The 23,213-nt window shown below is 41.5% G+C and overlaps 1 protein-coding gene across 24 annotated transcripts in view; it reads right to left on the bottom strand.

Moving 5' to 3' along the window:
- Window positions 1-603: 603 nt before the first annotated feature.
- The window catches only part of kiaa1109 (KIAA1109), a 99,921-nt gene continuing 77,311 nt past the window's right edge, over window positions 604-23,213 (bottom strand). For 7 of the 24 annotated variants that reach the window (XM_080042640.1, XM_080042635.1, XM_080042630.1 and 4 more), the window contains 20 exons: window positions 22,467-22,682; window positions 21,523-21,703; window positions 20,455-20,635; window positions 19,937-20,098; window positions 19,686-19,822; window positions 19,142-19,337; window positions 18,017-18,217; window positions 16,899-17,078; window positions 15,923-16,060; window positions 15,221-15,463; window positions 14,208-14,382; window positions 12,466-12,623; window positions 11,232-11,421; window positions 10,566-10,783; window positions 9,552-9,827; window positions 9,193-9,396; window positions 8,224-8,418; window positions 6,305-6,439; window positions 2,239-2,404; window positions 604-1,560 (listed from right to left, as the gene is read on the bottom strand). In XM_080042640.1, the coding sequence (XP_079898766.1) occupies window positions 1,344-1,560; window positions 2,239-2,404; window positions 6,305-6,439; window positions 8,224-8,418; window positions 9,193-9,396; window positions 9,552-9,827; window positions 10,566-10,783; window positions 11,232-11,421; window positions 12,466-12,623; window positions 14,208-14,382; window positions 15,221-15,463; window positions 15,923-16,060; window positions 16,899-17,078; window positions 18,017-18,217; window positions 19,142-19,337; window positions 19,686-19,822; window positions 19,937-20,098; window positions 20,455-20,635; window positions 21,523-21,703; window positions 22,467-22,682 (3,769 nt within the window). In that variant the 3' untranslated portion in view covers window positions 604-1,343. The remainder of the gene's footprint in view (window positions 1,561-2,238; window positions 2,405-6,304; window positions 6,440-8,223; window positions 8,419-9,192; window positions 9,397-9,551; window positions 9,828-10,565; window positions 10,784-11,231; window positions 11,422-12,465; window positions 12,624-14,207; window positions 14,383-15,220; window positions 15,464-15,922; window positions 16,061-16,898; window positions 17,079-18,016; window positions 18,218-19,141; window positions 19,338-19,685; window positions 19,823-19,936; window positions 20,099-20,454; window positions 20,636-21,522; window positions 21,704-22,466; window positions 22,683-23,213) is intronic. The other 17 variants (XM_080042637.1, XM_080042636.1, XM_080042627.1 and 14 more) reach the window with 11 other exon arrangements.

Raw genomic sequence — 23,213 nt, forward strand, 5'->3', positions numbered from 1 at the left:
TCATGGGGAGGTTGGTGGGGAAGAGTCTAATGTAGACTCACTCATTAGTTGACTCAAACAGTACGACACATTTTTCAAAAGAATATAAAACCGTAACAAGTTCATTTAGGATGTATTTGAAGCCGTCGGAGAGCCGTTTCCCGGGGTAAATAATTTCCCACAAATGGAAAAGTGAGTTGCGAAAGCCTCAATTGTTTTTTTTTTAGATAACAACAGGAGCGCCAAGCTAGAGTAGGCCTAATGCCGCCAATTTGTAAAGTCTAAGCGAAGATGGCCCTAATGACATCGCTAGGGTTATTTTCTTCAGTCTTTTGTCCCAGAAGACATAAACAGCACTTGCCACAGACTGAGTGCTATACTTCAGATGCAAAAACTGACCTCTAAGTGTAAAATCGGTGTAGCCCTATGATGGAAATTTCAGGCTTTTTCTGGTGTTTTGTGCCCCCAACGGAGCATTCCAGGCGCTCAGTCGGGGGCACAAAACAGAACACACCATTGAGCTCTATTTCTCAAAAATAAGAGACAAAGTTTGTTAAAAGTATACATTTTTACCAGCCGAGCGCAAAATAAAAGACATGTGCTTCATCTAAAATTGAATGGCAATATTTTTAATCATTTAGGAAATCAACACATTTAAGAAATTTTATTATATACACTGGTTCTACTTTATGGATTAAAAAAAGACAAAAATAAGCTTGACACACCAAGCCAATACATGTTATAGACTTTGCAATTCACATACCCATAAATAGTGATCTCAGTTTAAATTATGATTAAAAGTTCATGTCATCCTCGTGACTGAGTGGACGATGTGCCGTGAGTAATTCATTTGTTCACATCAAAGATGAAAAATAATAATAATAAAAAATCAAGAACACTGTCACTGAACTGTTCTTAAATATCTTAAAAACTACACTATAAAATACATAAAGCATACCTACCATGTGTTCCATGGGAAACAAAGAAAAGGCAATGGTTTTAAGAAATCATTTCTCATGAAATATTGGTAAGCCTTAAAATTAAAGTTCAAGCGATTTTCAGTAAGGTCATTTACAACAGGTAAAAAGAGGCAGGGTTTTACCATTAAAGCAGTCAAATAATACTAACATGTGCTACTTTTGTTCAAAATATACAGAAAAACAACATTGGTGCAAAACGCTTCAGTTAGAGCTGCTAGTGGCATGTCGCCACAGTGAGCAACTGTGCTGAATTTCACAGGTAGTAGCAGGTACAATGAGGATGTTTGACAGATGTGTTGTACAGTAGTGGCTATTGTAATACAGTGTTTTATGACCTGTGGAGAAACTTGTGCACAGCTTTGATTACAGTGGTATGAAAGCTCCTCAGTGTTCCTCCTTGTCTCTGCTTTTCTTGTCCTTCTCGTCCTGCAGGGCCGTGCCTAGCTTCTTGATGAGCACAGACAACACCTTGTCCAGCGGGTCCATCACGCCCCTCTGCAGCCACTTGGGAATTGTAGTCCTGGCGTGGTGGAAGCCCAGCTTTTGCAAGATGTAGTCCACGCCGACCGGGTCGATCTTACGCCCTGTCCAGGAGATGAGCCTGAAAGATGGAGCAAATGTGTCGTTCAGTCATTGCTAAATGCATTTAAGACACACTACATATGCTATTTCATGGAGAATTAGTAAAGTTTTTTAGAACTACAGGAAAAGTCATAATTTAAGGTACATTTTGAGGTACTTTTTAACTCTACCACATGTTCTACTACATAAATGAACAACTGTAACTTTATTGACTTTTCTCACTGTGGCATTACCATTTTTAATTAGGGAAAGGAATAGTCTGAATGGACTGCCTACTGAATAGCCATCACTGGCTGCATTTTACGCAACATCTACTACATCTACTAGAATATAGGACAGCGAGTCAACCTTTACTCAGTTGTGTGTGAAAAAAACAGTTTTCTTAATTACATCTGAGTGGCTTGTATTTCTTTAACTAAGCCTCAGAGTCATACAATGACGCGTGGCAGCTTTGCTTTGAGTGTTCTGTTCCGTGCGTCACTGCAGAGAAACCTGATGTCGGCACAAAAGTCGAGAAGCTTAACACAGAGTCACAAATGATCTTTTCTATAGTCTCCTACACTGCTTTCAAATGAGCATTATTCATGACGAAGCATTATGACTCAATTATGACTCTCTCTGTCACATTAAAAGGGGTTGTGTGTGTGTCTGCTGCAGACACTCTGAAATGCCTGTGTTGCGGTGGAGCGGAGCTGACCTGAGAGTGGGCTCCAAGTGCCAGGTGTTGCACATGAACTCCCTCCAGTCCACTGTGGTGTAGTTGATGCCGTCATCCTTGTCCTTGTCCGAGGAGCTGTCGTCATGCACGGCTGTGGGGCTCTTCTGACCCGGCCGAGTGGCAAACATCCGCGGGTTATAAAGGGCTGAGGGGGAAAAAGAAGAGAGGCAATAAGGCTCCACTGCCTTGATGATGTTTACTTATTATGATGAGACAGGTCAATTTAGAGATGTTTTTTTCTTCCATGACACATCTTCTTTCATAATAGTATTAGGTCTAAATGTACAGTTGGTGTTTATTTTTTTCCAAACCTTGTCATTGTGCGTCTGTATATTTCTCCTTAAGCAACCATTATCTCAACGTTAGTTTCTCAATACTCAATAAACCAACTTCTAAAGCACTTACATCCATCATCCTAATCACTGTTCTGAAAGTTATTACATAATGATTTCTTCATATGGTGTTCATTGTCTGATTAATGATACATACATTTCAAGACCTCAACAAAGTATTTTTTGATTTATGAAATAAAAAAAGGATGTATCCAAAACTAATGTTTTGAAAAATCTTTTTTTAGTTTTTTAAAGAGATGCAAATTCACACATAATTACCGTATTTTCCGCACTATAAGCCGCACTGGACTATAAGCCGCAGGTGTTATAATGTTTAATTACCATATGTAAGAGTTCGTGCACAGAGGGGATTGTCGGGAAAGAGATTGCTGCTTGGGGAAGCTCCCATTTATTAACATTTCAACAAACAAGTTGCATATTTGCATAACGTATTCAAGTGTTACCATTTAGTGCAATAGTAGCTATTAGGGATGGGCATGAGTGTTTTCGTTACTCGTGTGATCGCTTGCATTCCTCGAGGATCAATCGATTCCTCGTTAAACTTTTTTTAAATTTTTAGAACGCAACGCATCTGTCTGCAGAATAACGGTTCACCGCAATAAAGCGCTCAATGCTTAATGTCAACCAATCACAGTTGCCATATGATATTAAGGATTGTTTTCCACAAGTTTAAAACACATTTTCCTCACTGAAAGTAATTAAATAGACGGGCCACAATTTAAACCGATTGAGTAGAACTGTGGTGGGGAGAAAAAAAGAGAAAAAAAGCATGGGCTGTAGTTGTAACAAAAAAAAAATAGCCTAAGTCACCATTTAAAATAAGAAGGGCAGCAAATAATGATTGTCCTACAATTTAAATACATATAAATAACTCACCAAAGCAGATAGTTGTAGCCTATATCCAACCGCGTAATGCTTCCGTGTCCGTGAATAATTACCGCAACTAATTCCTCATTAACGGAACGTTACACCGGTCGGTTTTTGAATCTTATCCCCATATTCCCTATTGAAGGATTCTTAACTGGTGTTGGCTCGGAGCGAATGTGCCTGAAGTAAGCCTTACTTCTTCTTTACTTTTCTTTCCAAGCGGAGAGCACCTTGCATGCTCACCTGGAGTCTACTCATTACTAACTGAGAGTAACAGGTGTCATCTCCCCTTTTTATAAACGTAACTTTATCATCTGCTTTGAAATAATTGGACAGAACTATATTCCTGAAAATGTTCTGGAGAAGAGACCGTGTTCAGCTCCGCGGTGCTGTGGAGAACACAGGCTGCGCTGCGGTGGCATGGAGGTGGCAGTTATTTGCAGTTGATGTTTGACACAACGCTCAGTTTATTGCACTTGCATCAAAATATTTAATTTTGTTAAACTTTATTTGATCCGTTTTGTACACGTATATAACATTTTAAAATAGGGGCGGCCCACCGGCCTAAAGGCTACAGACACTAAAAACAAAACATAAAACGATTTTCCTCATCCACCAATCAAGTTCATTTGAAACGAGGAGTACTCGAGTACTCAATTACTAACGCCCATCCCAAGTAGCTACAGAACATACTGTGCTGTGTAATAACAGGGTCGAAAAATGGGGAAAAAGTCGCGGCTTATAGTCCGAAAATTACGGAAGTTAAATATTGCCATATTTGAATATATATTCAAACTAGGGCTGTCAAAATTAACGCGTTAACGCAGGGTGATTAATTTCTGGAATTAATGCGTTAATTTTTTTTAACGCATTTAACGCATGTGCAGAATGATCCGCCCCGTGCATCCCACCCGCCCTACACTAGTCACTCTTCGCTGTGGCTGACCCAGGATCAGTAGCTGCGCACAGCCAAACATAGCAGCACGCTAGTCTATAACTGCTGCTAACGGCCACGTCTGTGTCGTGGCTGGCAGTTGCTCTCGGAAGCAACAGGAGAAACATTCTGCTCCGTTCACGGGAGGAAACAAACGTCTGCAGTTTTCAGAGGTGTGTGTACGTGACAACAACGTCGGCTACACACAAACACACACACACACTGTAGCGGAGGAAACTGGTGGATGTATCGGTACCGCGCTGATCTGCTTGTATCACAGGTTTCACTTCAGAGGTGTCGGCCAGAACAGCACTTATGGCCAAAAACGTCAGACTATAAGCATGAGACTAGGAGAGGAGGAGTATGGTTTATCCGCTCTTTATTTTCCTTCTTTCACAGACACAGCAGCATAGATCGCGGGAAAAGAAACACATGCTTAAACTCCGCTCGTGACTCGTGAGGAGACGTTACAACAGCTGTTGCGACCCGCGAATCGTGGCCGTTAATAACATGCATAAACTATAGCCTCATTTATAACAGCGATCGGGACTGCATGTAGGCTACTTACTCACTCACGGGTGATTCACATAAACTCAAATAAACACGTTTCACATGTGGAATGATCGATTACTGCGGCAACGCTCACACATCCGACCGAGGGAGAAGAGAAAGGAAACTTACTAAACAGACTCTCCGGCCGACTGACGTCACAGCCCTAACTGACAGTTATCCACACTGAATAAAACACATCTTAACACACTGTAAAAAATATCAAACACTAACTTATGAACTTTGGGGCCTTTTCTACACACAGACACACGAACAAACTGCAATCAGGTTGTATTCAGGAATGCAAAACCATGGATTCACTCAATACATGCCATTATATAGCCTATGCTATATTTGCTGAATAGAGACAGCCAAATTTAAGTATGGTGTGGTTGTTTTAGTTGATTATAATTTATTTGCAGTAATTACACCATCATTTGGATTTTCAATGAATAAAAACTACATTTAAATGTATATATTCACCTTCTGTCCTTTATCTTTCAATTCATATAACAATATACAGAAAAAATGGTAATTTTTTGGGCCTATTTCGAATGGTAGAATTAATCGTGATTAATCGTGATTAATCCATGGAATCCTGTGATTAATCTGATTAAAATGTTTAATCGTTTGACAGCCCTAATTCAAACATTTCCCAAAAAATGGTAATACAGAAAAACAATTGTTTTAGAGTAAGTAATCAACTGGCGAATGCAATAAACATTCATCAATATCCCACAAAGCACAATCTCCACCATGATAGTATAGATATGGACGCCATTCACATTCAAATACCCATCTGCCCTACATTAATTAAACAGCACTCCCCTTTATTCTCTTTGTATTGAGCTGCAGCCGCAACATGGTCGCTACTTTATTTGTGGTAAAGAATGCAAGGCTGCCGGCATAAAGAGTGTTAATTTGTTTCTTTGTGACAAAAGGGAGTCCCATTAAAATGCTGCCGGCGTTGGTCTCTCTGACCTCCCCCGCTGTGTGTGAAAACAACACTCAGCCTCACGTGTTTCATGCTGCTCTCCACAAAGCGTGACAGCATACAGCAAACAGCTTCACAATCACACAGGCTGATGGCAGATGTACTTCATCTTATTATTTCTCTTTGTATAGCTGATAAGTACTTTCCTCTAACAATACCTTGTTTTGATACTGTTTTTTTTTATCCAATTATCGCGGCTACATCTGTTGTGCAATGACTCACGGCTTTTGTCGCAGAGTGTGTGGGGACTGTTGAAATGACTAAACATTTATTATGTATTTTCCTCCTTGACAGGCAGACAGGGTTGATAAGGGAAGGAACGAGGGATTGTTGTGAAAAGACAAATACCTTTCTCCTTCTCCTTCAGATAGGCGGACACCAGGTCGTGAAGGAACATGATGAGCTCGGCGTCCATGGTGACGCAGATGTGGTCGGTGAATTCTGTCACCACGCTGCACTCCACTTTGGGTTTGCTGTCCGAGTCTGGAACACAATAGGATGAGGTTTTAAAGGACACATGTTATGCTCATTTTTAGGGTTGGAAGTCGTAATTTGGGTTTCAACTTCAAACTTGTTTTCATGGTGTAGTGTCCAAACAAACGCTTTTCATTTCCTACATTGCCATTGCTGAAACTCCTCTTTTCAGCCCCTTTCTGAAACCCTCCGTTTTAGAGCCCTTCTCTTTTAAACCTCACCTACGAAAAAGCCCAGTCTGCTCTGAAAGCAGTCGGCTAGATGGCCCTGGAACTAACTGGCAGTTAACGTCAGGGGTATCTCGGGGAGTGCTTATCACAGGTGGAGGTAGAGCAAAGTTAGGTTTGTAATGAGGGGGGCGTGTCTTCTCCTCATATGATGTAATAAGGGGAGAGAAACCGAACACAGGTTTTTTTCAGAAAGGTGGAAGGTGGAGAATCAGCACTTCGGGAGTCTAAAGTCACACAGAGCAACCCATATAAATGTTAAAAAAGCAGACTTTATTCAGGTGCTTTATTCAGAGATAAATAAGATATTTAGCAAAGGCAACGTTAATGAGTCTGCACCTACAATTAGCAGCAAACAAACTAGTATGTGATATTAAATATATGTAGATCACAGCAAGTGTGTGAACTACATTTCCTTAAACCAGGTGTAAAAACCAAAACTAAATATATATTATTATTAGAGGTGGGCATAGATTAATTTTTTTAATCTAGATTAATCTAGATTAATTTTGGAATTAATCTAGATTAATCTAGATTAAAATGTCTCATTTGAATTCATTCATAATATGTGTGTGCTCCCTAAATAATGACTCAAAGTAAGTCTTTGAGAACGTGTTTCTCAAGCCAGGTGGCGCATCAGACCAGGGGCTCATCTGCTTGAGGAAGCTGTTCTACTATGATAATTGGTGATGAAAATAAATAATGTTCAACAAGATGTTACTTAGTAACGCGTTACCGGCATCGGACCTCTTTTTTCAGTAACGAGTAATCTAACGCGTTACTATCTCCAAACCAGTAATCAGATTAAAGTTACTCATCAAAGTCACTGTGCGTTACTTTTTCTGTAATTTTCCTTAGTGAAACATTTTACATAACTGCACAAATGACTGCGATTGCGATTTTATGTAAATAAATGTGCACGCATGTGTCTCTAAACGCTCCAACTGCTCCAACCGCTCCTCTCGTCTTTTTGGTAGCGCCCCTCTCTGACATGCAGCGTGTGTGTGTGCGCCTGTGTCTGTGTGTGTGTGTGTGTGTGCAGCAGCATTACGGCCGAACTGTGGCGCAAAACAAAGTTTTCCCCCCGATGAAATATAGCGTCTGCTAAGGGGATATTTAGGATTCGGGTACGGTGACGTTGAAGAGATAGAAGTGTTTAAAACTTGGAAACTTATAGTCACGTGGCGACCGGTGGCCACACACACCCACCCTGCGTTCCAATACCCGATTGTGTCGTGGGCAAGTGATGGAGAGAGAGAGCGGCGGGTGTGTGAGAGAATAAAGGCTCCTCAAGTGTCAACAACGGCCCCTGGCTATTATTATCTCCCCTGAGCCGAACAGGAGGTGGAATAAGAGATTAACGGCGATATTTTTTTTATCGCCGATAAGAGTCTTGCGTTAACGCAGCACGTTAACGCCGATAACGGCCCACCACTAATTATTATGCAGCAAAGTGTGATCATGATGAGGTCATGTCACTCAAGGACAACTACATCAAACATATTGATAGCCTTCATGCACCGTGACATTACTGTGTGTGTGTGGGGGGGGGGGGGGCTGTCCTACCTGTTAGGGACGGCTCATCGGGATCTTGTACGTGGATGGACTTGAAGTCCAGTTGCATTCTGGGTAGGGCAAAGATGGTCTCCGTCTCGTGGTTGTAGGTGGAGGAGCTGCGGAAGCTGCTCAGCAGACTGGAGCTCTTGGCAGCTGCTCCGCTCTCCTGGTTGTTGGCTTCCACGTTCCTGAGCAAGTGCAACTCTGAAACAAGAGATAAGGAATGTCAAGAAAGCCTTTTTGAATTGAAGGTCAGGTTCCACTTCCCTGCTCGTCTGTCTCGTTAAATACTATCTGAACCTATTTCACAGTGGAGATAACAAGGCAGCCGGCTGCAGAGAAAGGCAGCTCTTTGTGGAATAAGGGAAACGCTGCGTCTGTCTTCTTTAGTCACAGCTGTCTGAAGTTGAGAAAAGTTTGAAGTTTTGAGACGATAACCACAATGAAGCAGCCATTCACACGCAGTCTCCCCTTCATTGGGTTCACCAAGCTCAAACTAATGCAGCTTTATACACCAAATGAGCCTGCAATAGATTATTATAACATGAAGGTTATAATGAGTGGTGTTAATGGAACCTGTGCACTTTACAATTATATTATACTTAGGTGTTTACAATTTTCTATCCGCCACATTTATGTCAATGAGAATAGTGTTTCTGTACTGAAACATGCAGTTTATGTGATAATGGAAGCACTGATACTATACGTGTGTCAGGCGGAGGGAGCCCTTTAATGGAAATGTCACTCTATTTCTCAGACTTAAAATAACAATAAAAGAATTAGATTTTACCGACTGACCACAAAATAAAAAGACCTGTCAGTCATGGCAGGCCAGCGTCTCACAAAGTGAGGTCGACAGGTTTTAAATTAGAAATGTTAAATTGAAGAGTGTAGTTGAGGTGTCAGTAACAGGAGAGGCACAGTTTGTCATACATCTGGGCGGACAACAAATGTTTTAAAAACAGGTCAAAGCTTTACCTTCATTCCTCATGGCAGTGACGTAGCCAAACCATTCTTTGACTGTGGCGACTCCGTGTGGAGGGTTTTCGTGCCGCCGCCGCGTGATTTTGGTAATGGTGGCCATTGGGCTTTCGAGTGCACCGCAGGGTTTGGTCACCATGGTGTTATGACCCAGATGGAAATCCAGTGTCTGAACAATGTAGGTAGAATCATCTTTGGAGCCTGGATGTGAGAAAAAAAAACAAGCCACACGACAAAAGAAGGAATTATAGTGCCAAATAAATGCTTATCCGCACACAAATTGTGATCCGCTACAATATAATTTCCAACTACGGATTGTGCTGTATTTTTGAGGAAAATAAATGATTCTGTTTTACCCTGGAATGAACATTCAGTCTCACCGTCCTCCCAGATCTTCTGCGCCTCGGTCCAGAAGGCGATGTTGGGCTCTTCCAGGTGGAACAGGGCCCAGGACTTGGAGCGGAAGTTGGGCCCGTGGAAGCAGGCCAGCGTCATGTGGTTGCCGTGCAGACTCATGGAGCCTCCCAGCTGCACGGCATCCTCGGGCAGGGGCATCTGGAAGAGGGAGATGTGGCAGCCGGCGATCACCTTCAGCACCCCGGGCCAGTGGCGGTGGTGGGCCGCATCCATGTCTGTGTGCGTGACAGACAACGGTTAAGAGTGAGACACAGTGAGAGTGAGAAGCTGGAGCGTGAAGGGAGAACCAATCAATTAAGCCCTGGCCTGAAACATGAGGCATAGGCTGCTGGAGCTGGCTAGGCTTTGATGTGTTATGTTGTTTGTCTATTGTTATATGCCTCCACTCTTTGTAAATGTATGCTTGGACGGTTTTAATGATCTCTTGTGCATGTTTGATAATCCTTCAGTTGTTGACCCGCTTTGTCGGCTTGAAATGAAGTGGTGGTATTGTTTACATTTGAAGAGCCTTTAGTTAGTTTACAAAAAATATTTAGTGTACATGTAATTCTAAGAATTGAATAATTGCATATATCAAATTATATTGAGATGCCAGCTGGGATTAAATTTAAGACTAGAATATATTTGTAAACTAAACTGTGGACCATGCTGCCATACACAACAGTACAACATTTCTTTTTATCGTAGCTTTCTAACTTCAAACAGTGTTCCGGGGATCCAATTTTTTGCTTGTGAGGAACATGTGTTTATTCAGTTATGAGAACAAACCTTACGAAACGTTCACTTATCTGACACAAAAAAAAGTTTCATAGTGCGCCTTTTAGCGTATCAGAATCACACTTCATTTTTCATCCTACGCCCCAGACAGTCGCGGTGCACCCCCTTATTATGCCACATTTTGCATTTGAACATTTCACCTGGCTGGCAGTATAGAATAAAAAGGCCCTGCTCACAAAGCTCTGAGGATCCTTTGTCTGCGTTGATGACAGAGGTTTTGGGGGGCAGGTAGGGGCCAGGGCCCCACGTGGAGAGCGCCCGCTTGCTGGTGTCGAACTGCTGAGTGAAAAACTCCTGCAGCTTCATGCCGATCTTGATGAGGTCCGGCGTGGTGGAGCGTGAAATGATCACCTGGAAAATGTCCCACTGCAAGTCTCCGTGGACAAAGATCTCACTGGAAAGGCGGAGGAGGGGGAGAAGAGAGGGGGGAAGGGAAAGGTGAGAAAAAAAGATGGATGGAAGAGTAAGACGATTTAGGATTGTAGGAAACAAAAAGCAGAATAATGTACATTGATTATGCAGTATGTGCATTAATATGAGTCCCTGTTGTTACTAAAGACTCCAGTACTATGAGGAAAAAAACAGCCCTCTCCCTTTTTCTCCACCTCCACCTATTTAAAAACGTGTGTTCAAAAAGCCCAGTCAAATATTTTCCCCAATGATGTCAGAAGGGGAGAACCCCAAATTATAATTCTGATCCTGAAAATTAGCATAATAATATTGTATTTTGTTACACTGGCTAATGTCTTGTATTGTAGGTTTTTACCAGGTAGAGTGAACCAAGCCTAAGAAACAGGACCAAAGGGTGGCTGGTGTGAAAAACAAACTTGATGATGTCACACCTTTTCTCTGACACGTTGGCGTCGGCGGTGCACAGGTTGACCTTCCACTCGTCCTGCAGCTGCAGGTCTGCGTTGCTGAACACCCCCATCAGGATGCTGGAGCCCATGTAGTCCACACGAGCCTCCGTGGAGCCCATAGTGATCTGGATCTTATGGCTGGGCTGCTGGTTGGGGTGCTCAGAGATATGGGCTGAGAAACAGACAGCGACAGTTAGCGGCTTATACTGAATACTGAATGAGAACAATAATCACACTTTTAAATACATTCCATACTGTATAATATATAATATTTTGTTTAAACAGGTGGTCTCATAGGGATCGAGATCTCTTTTTTCAAGAGAGACCTGGGTACAGTACAAGATACAAACGCATACAATTAAGCAACAGTGGATAATACGTCATGGAAAAACATATTATAACAAACTAAGAAAAAGAAACAACACGTGTGATTATAATCAAATAAAGGCAAGCTTTTCTCAGTGAGATAAGATAGTGTAACTTAATCAATTAAATTTGTGTAGCTCATCCCATTTGTATGCAGCAAAGTATTTGAACCTACTCTTAAGTTCAGTGTGAACAGGAGGTAAAGCCAAAGTTAAAATGTCTTGGCTCTGACCTGGAATTACAATTGCCATATTTTGATGTGAGCATAGAGCAGAGTTAACAAGGCAGCTTTTGGAGTAGAGCCTTATCAATAAACAACACACAGTGCTGCTCCCTTCTGTTAGTTAAGGAGGACCATCCTGACTTAAATAATAAGATGGATGAGAAATGGATTGCTAGCGGTGAAGCACAGTGCACTGTGATACACTGAGACAAGAGGTTTCAGGGTGAACAATGTCACCGTAAACCAAGAGTAGACACAATTGTAGATTGTACGGCGGTATTTTGGCTAGCTGCACAACAACAGGATCTGTTTCGATTTCAAAAACTCTATTTTGACCTTTAGTATTCTAGATAAGTGTGCCACATGGCTCTTACAGTACGCTTTGGTATCCAGCCAAAGTAATTTGTAACTTTCGACAGTTTCGATATCGCTTTTTAATTCTATATTTTTACACTGCACAGCTCTCAGTGTTCTGGGAGAGCTCTGCTAACGGACTGTCTGGGCTGAGGGTCCACCACATCCAGCGTTGACACTCGGCTTAGAAAACAAGAGCTGCTAATGAGTTGTTGTGGAAGAGCAGCAGATGTCTGGGGGTAAGTTCCTTGATGCTTTTTGTTGTTTACTCACAGACCATCTCCAGGGTGTTGACGTCTATGTTGCCACCCACCACCCCGCCCTTGGAGTCCAGTTTGGAGCGGCCGAGCCCCACGGACATGCTGATCTCCCGGTCCCTGTTGCTACCCACAGACAGTCGGCCCTGGCTCTTCAGTCCACTGGTTGTCCAGCTGTAAACACACACACACACACACACACACACTGTCAAAACGCTGTTGCTGAATAATGCCTCTTATAGCAGAACCTCTCCCAGGAGCAAACAACACAGCCTGGAGTACTAGATCTGATAAGACAACTCAGCATGTCACTTTTTTTAGGCCCACATTTCATTAAGTAGGCTACGTTGGCCAGTGTGTCATTATCTCAATTAAAATTAATTAGCACATATTTTGAACTTGTTTTTAAACAAAGACTACCCCATGAAAATTGAAAACTAAATTCACTCTATTTTGTGTTGTCCATTTAACCATGATTTGAGACATAATCGATGTAAAATAAGTATCTTATATGCAGGGCACATTTTCTGTTCATTTGAAAATAGAACATGTGTAATTGCCGACTTTATTGAAAAGGCGTGGGCTAAAAGAAAGACGTCACTTTATGTAATTTGCTTATCCGGAGCCGGATGTATTATATTACAAATAGTGAATTATGATTGTGTGTTTGTCTTCTATTATATCGGTAATGTAATAACGTGTGGGATGGCTTGTGTGACATGACACGAAAACAAACTCTTTATTCCTACAAATTGATGTTAAATGAATATTCTCAAGAGCTAAATCATTTAATTTGTAGCGAGACAGCCCTGTGTCCCCTGACTAGGTGATGAAGAAGCAGGACATGCATGTGTTGCTCAAAAGGTGTCTACATTAGATGTTTGTTTTCTTTTCTTTAATGATGCTCATAAAATACTAAGCACTGCCTTAGTTATGGAGGTGTTGTTTTTTTCACAAATTCAGCAAGAGAGCCTTGACCGTACAGATAAAAGTCGTAGCGACTGTGTATCCTGGTGACCAGTAAAATACAACAGTGTGTAAGAGATGAACCGAGCCCATAACAATGGGCGATAAAGAGCAGACGTGCTGCAATACCAGACTATAAACGGCCGTGCAGCAGGAGATAAAAGGGCAGAGCGACCCCAGAGACACATTTGGACACCACACGTACATGTTTCCAGCTTAGTCGATAACATTCCCCACAGATTATTTCCGAATAAAACATTGTTTTTCAAGCAGAACTATACAATGTGATAGGGAAATCTTTGCCCGCCAGGACAGTGACAGCAGGAGTCACTAAAAATAGTGACGGTTTTATCATTCGCAGCTTTCATGGGTGACATAAATCACTCAAAAATAATAAGGTGACCTTTGGATAGAGTGATGCTAGTTACCCCAATTACCAGTCCTCATGCTAATATAAGCCAAGTATCTCCTGGCTGTAGTTTCGTATTAAACTTTCCACAAAATATTATTAAAGTTTTCCTTTAAAATCACATTTGTTTAAAGAGCACCTAGTATGCTTTTTGGTCTTTTCTGACCTATAAATATTGTTGTAATGTTTTATAGTCATGTAAAACAATACTATCATGTTGTACAATCTACATAGTGTTTTTTTATGTGGTGATACTTTCCAGGCTGCTATAGAGGAGTCATTAATAAAAAAATGAAGACCAGAAAAGTAGTATAATAGGAGATCTTTAAATTCTGACGTTATGGGCATGGAATGAAAAGGAGCAGAAAGTGCGGTCACTCAACCTGTTGTTTCCCATGACGTTGCTCATGTTCATTTGGACGTTGAGCTGTTTCAGGTTGATGGCGAACACCACCAGCGTCTCCCACGGCGACCCCTGCGGACCCGCCGCCTTGCCATTCTTACCGAAGGATGGAGTGGATGTTTTTGTCACCGAGTCTAGACGGGAATGAGAGAAGGCTGGGTAATAGGCAGCCGGAGACCAATTATGAGCATCTTGTACATGATAACGGCATTTTTGGCAAATTTTCACTTTCATTCATTGGTTTTGTACATTTTTTGAATTATACTTCTGTATCAAGGCGAGACACTGCAGACGAAAACATCATTTTTTTTGATTGTGAGAGTTTTGGTCTTAAAATCAAATCAGTGGTCTTTTTTGTTTCCATAACATCCATCTTCTTTCATACAAGTATACATAAAAGGATCAGAATGTACATTTATTTCCTGTATATTTCTCCTACACGACCATCTTTAAAAACAGACATTATTTCAATATTAGTCTTTTTCAATACCCTGAACCAGAGATCTCAACAAAAACATGACAAATATGTGTTTTTATAACTGTACATATTATTTTTGATTTATATGAAAAAAACGTCTGTATCTAAAATATGTGCTGTAAAAACTTTGGACACTGATATGTCATAACAATGATATAAAGATTTTAACTCTGGCATAAGCCACTATCTAGATTTTTTTTTTAAAAAAGAGACGCAAATGTATGCATAATTAATTAAGATATTGTCACATTTGCATATTTATTCAAACATTTCTGAAAAAAGGAACACAAAACACAACCGCTGTAATGTAAGTAAGCAACTCGCAAGGTTTCTTTCATGTTCATAGTCTATATAAGTTAGAACATGTACCCTATTCACCTGCAGTATCTTTCCTCAACACTCACCCAGATGTTCTACTAAAGGCATTTTCACATCACATTCTGTATCTTGGTAACTACGAGGACTATTTTTGCGAGAGCTCCATTTAGAAATAACATGCTTTGTTTTGTAATTACCTCTCCTTGGGGCAGAGGAGTCGGACACGCTCCTGGTGCGTCCAGGCGCGGGGGACTTGAGGTGCCCCAGGCCGGGGGACATGTTGCTTGGTGAAGAGTGGTCAGAGAAGAGGTTGGGGGACTGGGGCATGTTGTGGGTGCCGGTGCTGCCGTCCCAGGTCCTCCAGTAGGCTTTGCGGCTGGATTCGGGGGACAGGTGCTGGGCTACGTTCTCCACAGAGTCGGGGGTAGCGGGGCCAGAGGCTGGAGGCAGAGGGGAAAAAAGGTCGCGAGATTGTAAAAGTTAAAGGATGGCATTTCAAATGTCAACACGAAGCAAGTGGGACGCAATGTTGGCTCAAGGAAGGTCACAAAGATATTCAAAAATGAACACAAGAAAAACCCCGAAGAGATGAGTAGATAAGACGGAGACGGACGTGTTTGAGAAATCATTAATTTTCTCATGTATGTAATCCTGCACGCCATAATAATTTTTTTAATTCATTTTCCATATTATTTGCTTTAGTTGAAGACCATGTTGAATGAAATATTTCACTCCATTTTACGAACTTGTAGTAGATGTAAAAGCGGACACTTTACAAGAACTAAAGTCCCGGTGGATATTATATACCAAACAGCGTGGTAAACACACACCATATTTATGCAGCACTCAACTACCCGACCCTAACCCAAACCAAAGCCACTGAGCAGTCAATAATTCACCTGGCATGTTGATCGTCTGGTCACCCAGGAAGAGGCGCCGGGCGATACTGCGGCGGTACCAGGCTCTGGGGAAGGCCAGGATCTCACTCAGCCGTCTCATGTCGTACTTGAAGGAAGCCGAGCCAATGTCACACACGGCTAAGGGGAGAACATACATTATACAATTAAATAAATATATACACGCATATTAGAGACCCACCAAAGGCAAAAGGTTTTACAGTGCTGCTGATACAACTCTAATACAGTGCCAAATTATGTAATATAGCTCATACAGATCTTGCATTTCTATTTCTATTTCTATTCAGTTGTGTTGCACATCACTTCAAATATCTTCGATTACGAAGGCAGAACGGAACGCTGCTTGATTCCAACATTAATAGAAAGGAGTCAATGGTAACATTTGACTCATATTATAAACCTCACTGTTGAATCAGACCGGAGCAAAGTTGGGGAACAATTTGTGGAAAAATACTTTTGATCTATGGACTATTTTCAAAAACACAGAAAAAAAGAGAAACATCAGAACATTCTAGTTCAAAGAGAAGCTTTTGCCATCAACAGATGTTAACCTCGCTTACACAGTGGTCTTAAAGCTTCTTAGAAACGTGTACTTTTCATGATGTTGAGAGCATCTGGTGCCGACAGGTGTTGTTGTTTAGACCTGTGACATCATCAGCCTACGTGATGCACCTGACCAATTGGACGGCACACCTGCTATTTACCAGCTGTTGATCCCGGACACCTTTACCTGCTCCTGATGAGGATGTGTGCAATCTATAACAACACACATTCTTTCTTAATAATACATATTCACTTCCTGGTAATTTCTTTTTAACACTGCCTGACTTCCCCTGACTAAAAATCAAACCCTTATAAAAATCCATTTCAAGTCTTCAAGCAAGAAACGGAATCCTGAAAAGACAAGACAAGCTATAGTTTTATTTCTGTCTGTCTTTTTCTGGGTCTGATGACATACCTGATATGTTGATAAGGGTGGTGTCCATCTTGCCTCCTTTGGTTGGTATGAAGCTCTCGATGAAGGTGGGGCCTCCACTGCGCCTCATCCTGGACAGGCTGACCTTCACAAACTCCAGGTTGATACTCAGAGAGTCTTTCCTCCCAGTCACTGAAGAAGGCTCCTCATCGACTGTACCTTCCATAAGAATAGCAGGAATCACAAAATGTCAAATTCAATCTCTTGGTTGGACATATATTTTGTAACAAGAGGCATGAGATAACAGTAAACAAAGTGTCTCCGACCGACCACCGTAGCTAGCAACAATGCTATCGATAAAGGCTAAGATTTATCGCTATGAGAGTACAGTTAGCATGTGTTCTAAGTAGAAACTGTAGCAAGTGTTACAATAATCCGGTCAATATTTAAACAGGTGTTGAAGTAAAATACATATGAAAGCCAAAGTATAAGCCGATCAGTGGCTTGGCCTATATGGGGAGCATTGTTGCTAAATAAGCTGGGTCAGTCCAAGCTACTTTGATTACAAACCTGTTTACAGAGCCTAGTATGTGTATAAACACCAGATTTTTTTTTCAGCGCACACACAGTACGGACAGGTGGCAGATCAATATTTGCCGGTTTTGTCAAAAAGTTATTTTGACAACAAGCTTTCTGCAGAATGACTTACTCCACCTAAATGAATGGTTATCTCCACTATCACACTTATATTTCAGAAATCATACCCACAGTAAAGGAGGAAAATAAGCAGCAACATTAGCTACTGTTTATTTCCAATGATAAACTGAAGCCCTATATTATTTGCATGTTAAAATATCACAATAGATAGATAGATAGATAGATAGATAGATAGATAGATAGATAGATAGATAGATAGATAGATAGATAGATAGATAGATAGATAGATAGATAGATAGATAGATAGATAGATAGATAGATAGATAGATAGATAGATAGATACTTTATTGGTCCCGAGGAAAATTCAGACAACCACTAGCACACAAAAACACGCACACCTACCCTACCCCTTTCAAGTTAAAACTGTAGAAAAAGTTAGAGAATTAAATAAAACTTTGCAACAAGAGAAATAAAAACTACATTTCCCATGTCCCTTTCCATACCTAAAGGCCCTGGGCCCGGCGGCAGGCCTGTGACGGCAGACTTCTGCTTGCCGGCGCCGTAGGGGTGGAAGACGTAGAGGGAGAAGTCAGACATGCAGGCGGTGAAGCTGAGGCCTGAGGAGTTGATGGGGGGGCCGCTCAGGTCTGACTGACTGCTGCTGTGGCGGGTCCTGCCCAGAGGGCTGCCTAGCAACGGAGACGCTGGAAGGAAGCAGAGGATGGAAACACACACACACACACACACACACACACACACACACACACACACACACACACACACACACACACACAGACAGGAGGTAAGACAAGCGGTAACATACAATAGGCATTAAATACCTTTAACGATATTTTGGGGGATTTTTTTTGCACATCACGATAATTGACGATATTTTTTATCAATGTATGTGTAAAAATAAAAAAATAAAAATGTGTCCATAAAAATAGTTATATTTTATTAGCTCGCTCTTTCTTGTTAATAGTATTATAGATGTTAATGATCAGAATATAAACAACTTATTTAAGAAAAACAGGTCTTACTTATTTACTTAAATCTGTACTGTATTTACGTAAGTCATGCCACACATTAATACTGTTAAGTAACAATATATATTTAATTTTACTTAATAATTAACTGCTGATCCACCTTAAGAGCAGACCACCTTTAAGTCGCTTAGTTAGTTTTAATTTTTCGCTTCTGTTCGTGGTTGTTTACGCACGTGAGACTACTATAATGGACCCATTACCTGAAGGAACTGAATCACAGAAGTCACCCCTGAGTAGAGTTTATGACACAAATGATGTCACCTTTTCATAACAGAGGAGACCAAACTAATTAGAGATCCAAATGAATTGTCTGTTAAATAGTTAATGCCTCCCATGCATAGTAATGGTACATTTACATACACTGTAAATATGCCTTTACTAAATAAGAAATATGACCGGAGGCAGGACTCCCATTAACGGGCAAAAAAAAGACACACTGGAGAGAGAAGTAATGAATGCATGAGAACACGCTGTGGGCGACATTAAATCACCGTGGGCTCAGACGTGGCTGAGAATGACAGCTGATAGATAGACTTGTAAGATTTTGTTTAGAGTGTGCGCACATTAAAGCGCCATACAGACCTTTGCTGGGAGGTACTTTGGGGATATGTTGACCCGGTGGAGTGGAGGAGGGCGGTTGAGAGGCCTCAGTGGGGTGGGCTGGGGTCGGAGTCTCCAGTTCTCCACGGTTGGAAGAGAAGACCAGGTCTAGAGAGGGCAGTTTGAGCATGCACTCCACCCTGGACATGGGCAGGCAGCTGAAGCGGATCTGAGAGGGCTGCAAACACAAACAATGATGATGTTTCATTTGGACTCTCTCACATTCAGTGTAAGGTGTGTAACTATATGACTGATACAGGCTGTTAGATAGCAAACAGGGACTGAAGATAATAAATCAAATGTATGGTAAATAACAGTAACACACATAACATTCCACTGCTTACATACAATTATCTTTGAATAGCTCGACGTTTTACTGACCAGCAATTTTTAAAAACATTAGAAAGATAGATATGCTCTGGAGTAGACTCACTTTTATTTCTTAAAAGAAAATAGTGTCCTCTGTTTTTTTGACTGAAGTAAGTTTAATGGAAATGGACAAACAGTAGGTTGATGTGGTCATTACCTGGACTCGGACGTAGACGACCACGTCCACGGGGAAGGAGGAGTAGGCCGATGTGGAGGAAGAAACCAGGGAGGTGGTGGATTCCTCCAGCTGCTCTGAATCAAACTGACCCATGTCCTCTTCCTGGGAAGCCACAGCTGATAACACAAATACATAAACAATACATGATTTTACCATGAATGCAGCACACACAAGAAGGTGACACTAGACCTCAAAGAACAGGATCTGTTCAGATAAGCCCCAAAACAAACCTGAGTAATTCCTGTCCACTGGAGTGATAGGAATGGTCTCCAGAGCCTTCTCCAGGAAGTCCAGCAGACAGGGGCTGATGACCATCTCTTCTGGCAGAGTCTGGAGGGCCACCCAGGCGTACAGCTTGGCCGTCTTCACCCCTCCACTGCCCTTACCTTTGGCTGCAAAGACACACAGGAGTTTAAGCCAGAACAATACAGTCACTTTTTAAAAAGTTATTTTCCTAAACTTTGAATGAACTTGATCCATATCGCCATTTTATTTTATTTTAATTGTCTGTCCCTCTGTGGCACGCATCAATATGCATGGGACCACCACTTTCACCAGAAAGCCGCCCCCTGGATTCATGCCTTTTAAGGAAAAAGGATGAAATCGCATGCGTTTGATTGGCTGGGTCCACATGTGCATGTCAAAATCATCGAGAGAAGGCTGAGAGACGTGCCACTGTCTAGTGACGGCGGCTACAGATGGTGCTAAGAGCATGCAATGAAGAATGTGAGGGGGGGGTGCTTAGTACCTGATGGAATAGGTGGGGGCGGGGGAGGTAGGAGCGAGTTAGTCTGGCTTTGGACGGCATTGGGAGGGCCGCTATCTTTCATACCATACAGCTTGGACTCTTTGGAGAGAGTGCGAGGGAGAGAGGATCCCCGCGAGGCGTTGGGCGACTCCGTCTTCAGCGTCTTGGAGTTGTAGTGCAACTGAAGGAGGGACATGGAACCATTCATTACTGTAGTATTCACAAAGGAGTATCGGTATCACATGCATGATCTAACACAGGAACTATACATTAATCAATGCACCAGTTAAGGTATTTCAATCATCATGATATTTGAGTCGTTACTGATGATCATGTCTTCTTCATGGGTAAGTCTGCAGTTTAAGTGAAAGGCCAATTAACTGACCAGTCACACCAATACACATGTATTTTGTTACTAAGTCTCGTTTTCATGTAGGGCTGCAACTAACGATTATTTTGATAAATCGATTAATCTGTCGATTATTTTCTCGATTAATCGATTATTAATCGATTAGTGTTTTGGTCCGTAAAATGTCAGAAAATGGTGAAAAATGTTGATACATTTTCCAAAGCCCATGTCGACTTCCTCAAATTTATTTTTATATCCAAAACACCAAGATATTTCAGTTTACTGTCATAATAGGATTAAAGAAACCAGAAAATATTCACATTTGAGAAGCTGAAATCAGAGAATTTGGAATTTTTTTATTAAAAAATGACTTGAAACTATTAATCGTTGCAGCTCTATTTTCATGATTAAGTAAAAATTAATTTTTCGTGACCTGATCATGCTTGTGGCCCTAACTTTACTTTGTTGACTTTGAATGATGAACGTTTGGGAATATTATGAATGAGTTATACAGTATTAATATGGTTTGAATAACATGGACCAGGTCACCACTTTATTTGAAGGGCCCACAAACATAGTGAAGTAAAAAAAAAATAATTGAAATTTGAATTCAATTGAATTCATGTACCCTTAACATAAATAGTTTAACACAAAAAGAACAAACTGTACAAGAGTAGAAACTTTGGGAGGATTGTGGATGGTGAGGGGGAGAGGCGGACCTTAACGTCGACTCCTGGAATGTAGAAGACCGTGGTCTCGATGTCGTTGGATTTGGTCTGCAGGGAGGATGGACATTTCTTCCCCGCCAGGAGCTGCGTGGTGGAGGTGTACGTGGGCTGCAGCTTCTTCTTCTTGGGGGGAGACTCCTGGTCCAGACTCCTCACACTGCGCTCACAGCTCCTAACAAAAAAGAACACACACACACACACACACACACACACACACACACACACACACACACACACACACACACACACACACACACACACACACACACACACACACACACACACACACACACACACACACACACACACACACACACACACACACACACACACACACACACACACACGGGGAGAAGATGTTACAAGGAGGTGTGCTCATGCCTTATTCTCTTTAAATCGGTATACAGTTACTGATTCCACAGAGACGAGCAGTGGTGTCTAATTTGATTCTGCAAATCATTTCATGATGTTTGATGTTTGATTTGGCTCTTTACACCAGACATCATTTCAAAAAATTATCCGTGGCAGGAAAAGTGAGTCAGACTCGAAATAAAAAATGTGGTTCCCTCTGTGAAAGTTATCGGAATCAAGAATTGTTTAGAGATGGAGGGTGTGAGTCAGTGATTTCTAGAGCAGTCCTCGTTTCAAATGAAGTCCGGTGGTGAACGAGTTTATTTTAAATAATTATAATAATATTTTTTTATAAAGTTTAACAAAATACAAGAAGCTGTGCGTTATGTCAAAGCAGTCTTACTTTGCTGCTTTGGTGAATCTATTAGGTTATACAGTACATGAATTTAAATCGTATTATTTATTTTTAATTTGCTGCCATATTTATTTGCAATGGTGACTTGCTTATTTAGTTTGTTACTACAGCCCATGCTTAAAAAAAAACTACTCGTGCCCATCCCTAGAAGTGTCCCCTTCCAGCTCACTTTCTGAGGGAGATGTCCTCGTGCTCTGCTTGCTGAGTGGTGGGGTGAAGGACACACTTCCCGCTGTCTATCTCCACGCGGACGTCCAGCTCAAAGTCGATGTTTCTCTCAACGGCCGGCCCGCCGAAGCTCCGGCCGGCCGGCGTGCTCGGCCAGCGCTCGCTGAACAGCTGACTCACCGCGGAAAACCCTGAAGGCTTCCTGTGAGGGGGTTGGCTGAGCGGAGAAATCAAGTCAACGTTTAGTTATATAGCACATTTTAAAAGATCCTCAGTTGGCCAAAGTGCTGTACAGGCTGAAGAGGTGGAGTTAGCGCTTCTGGAGAAGTTTTGCTGTCAAAATCGCTTTTTGCCAAAATCAATGACTATCTCCTCACGATCCGCTACCTGTCCGTACTCTGTGTGTGCTGAAACAATATCCAGTGTTAATACACAGCCTAAGCTCTGTAAACAGGTAGGTTGCTACCTTCTGTGGGTCCCCTTTGTTTGGATACCAGTTTACAGATCATAGGCTGTGGATTAACACTGGATTAATTTTCAGCGCACAAACAATATGAACAGGTAGTGTGGATCATGAGAATATATTCACTGATTTTGACAAAAAAATTATTGAAAATAAGCTTTCTCCAGAATCATAGGCTCCACCTTTAAAACCCAATTTAAAATATATAAGATACAATCTATAAAAATACATAAAACACAATAAATGGGAGCATAATATACGCTGAAAGGGATTGCTTAGCGAACG

Source organism: Ammodytes marinus (genome assembly GCF_949987685.1).
Source record: "Ammodytes marinus genome assembly, chromosome: 15".
Classification (NCBI taxonomy): domain Eukaryota; kingdom Metazoa; phylum Chordata; class Actinopteri; order Uranoscopiformes; family Ammodytidae; genus Ammodytes; species Ammodytes marinus.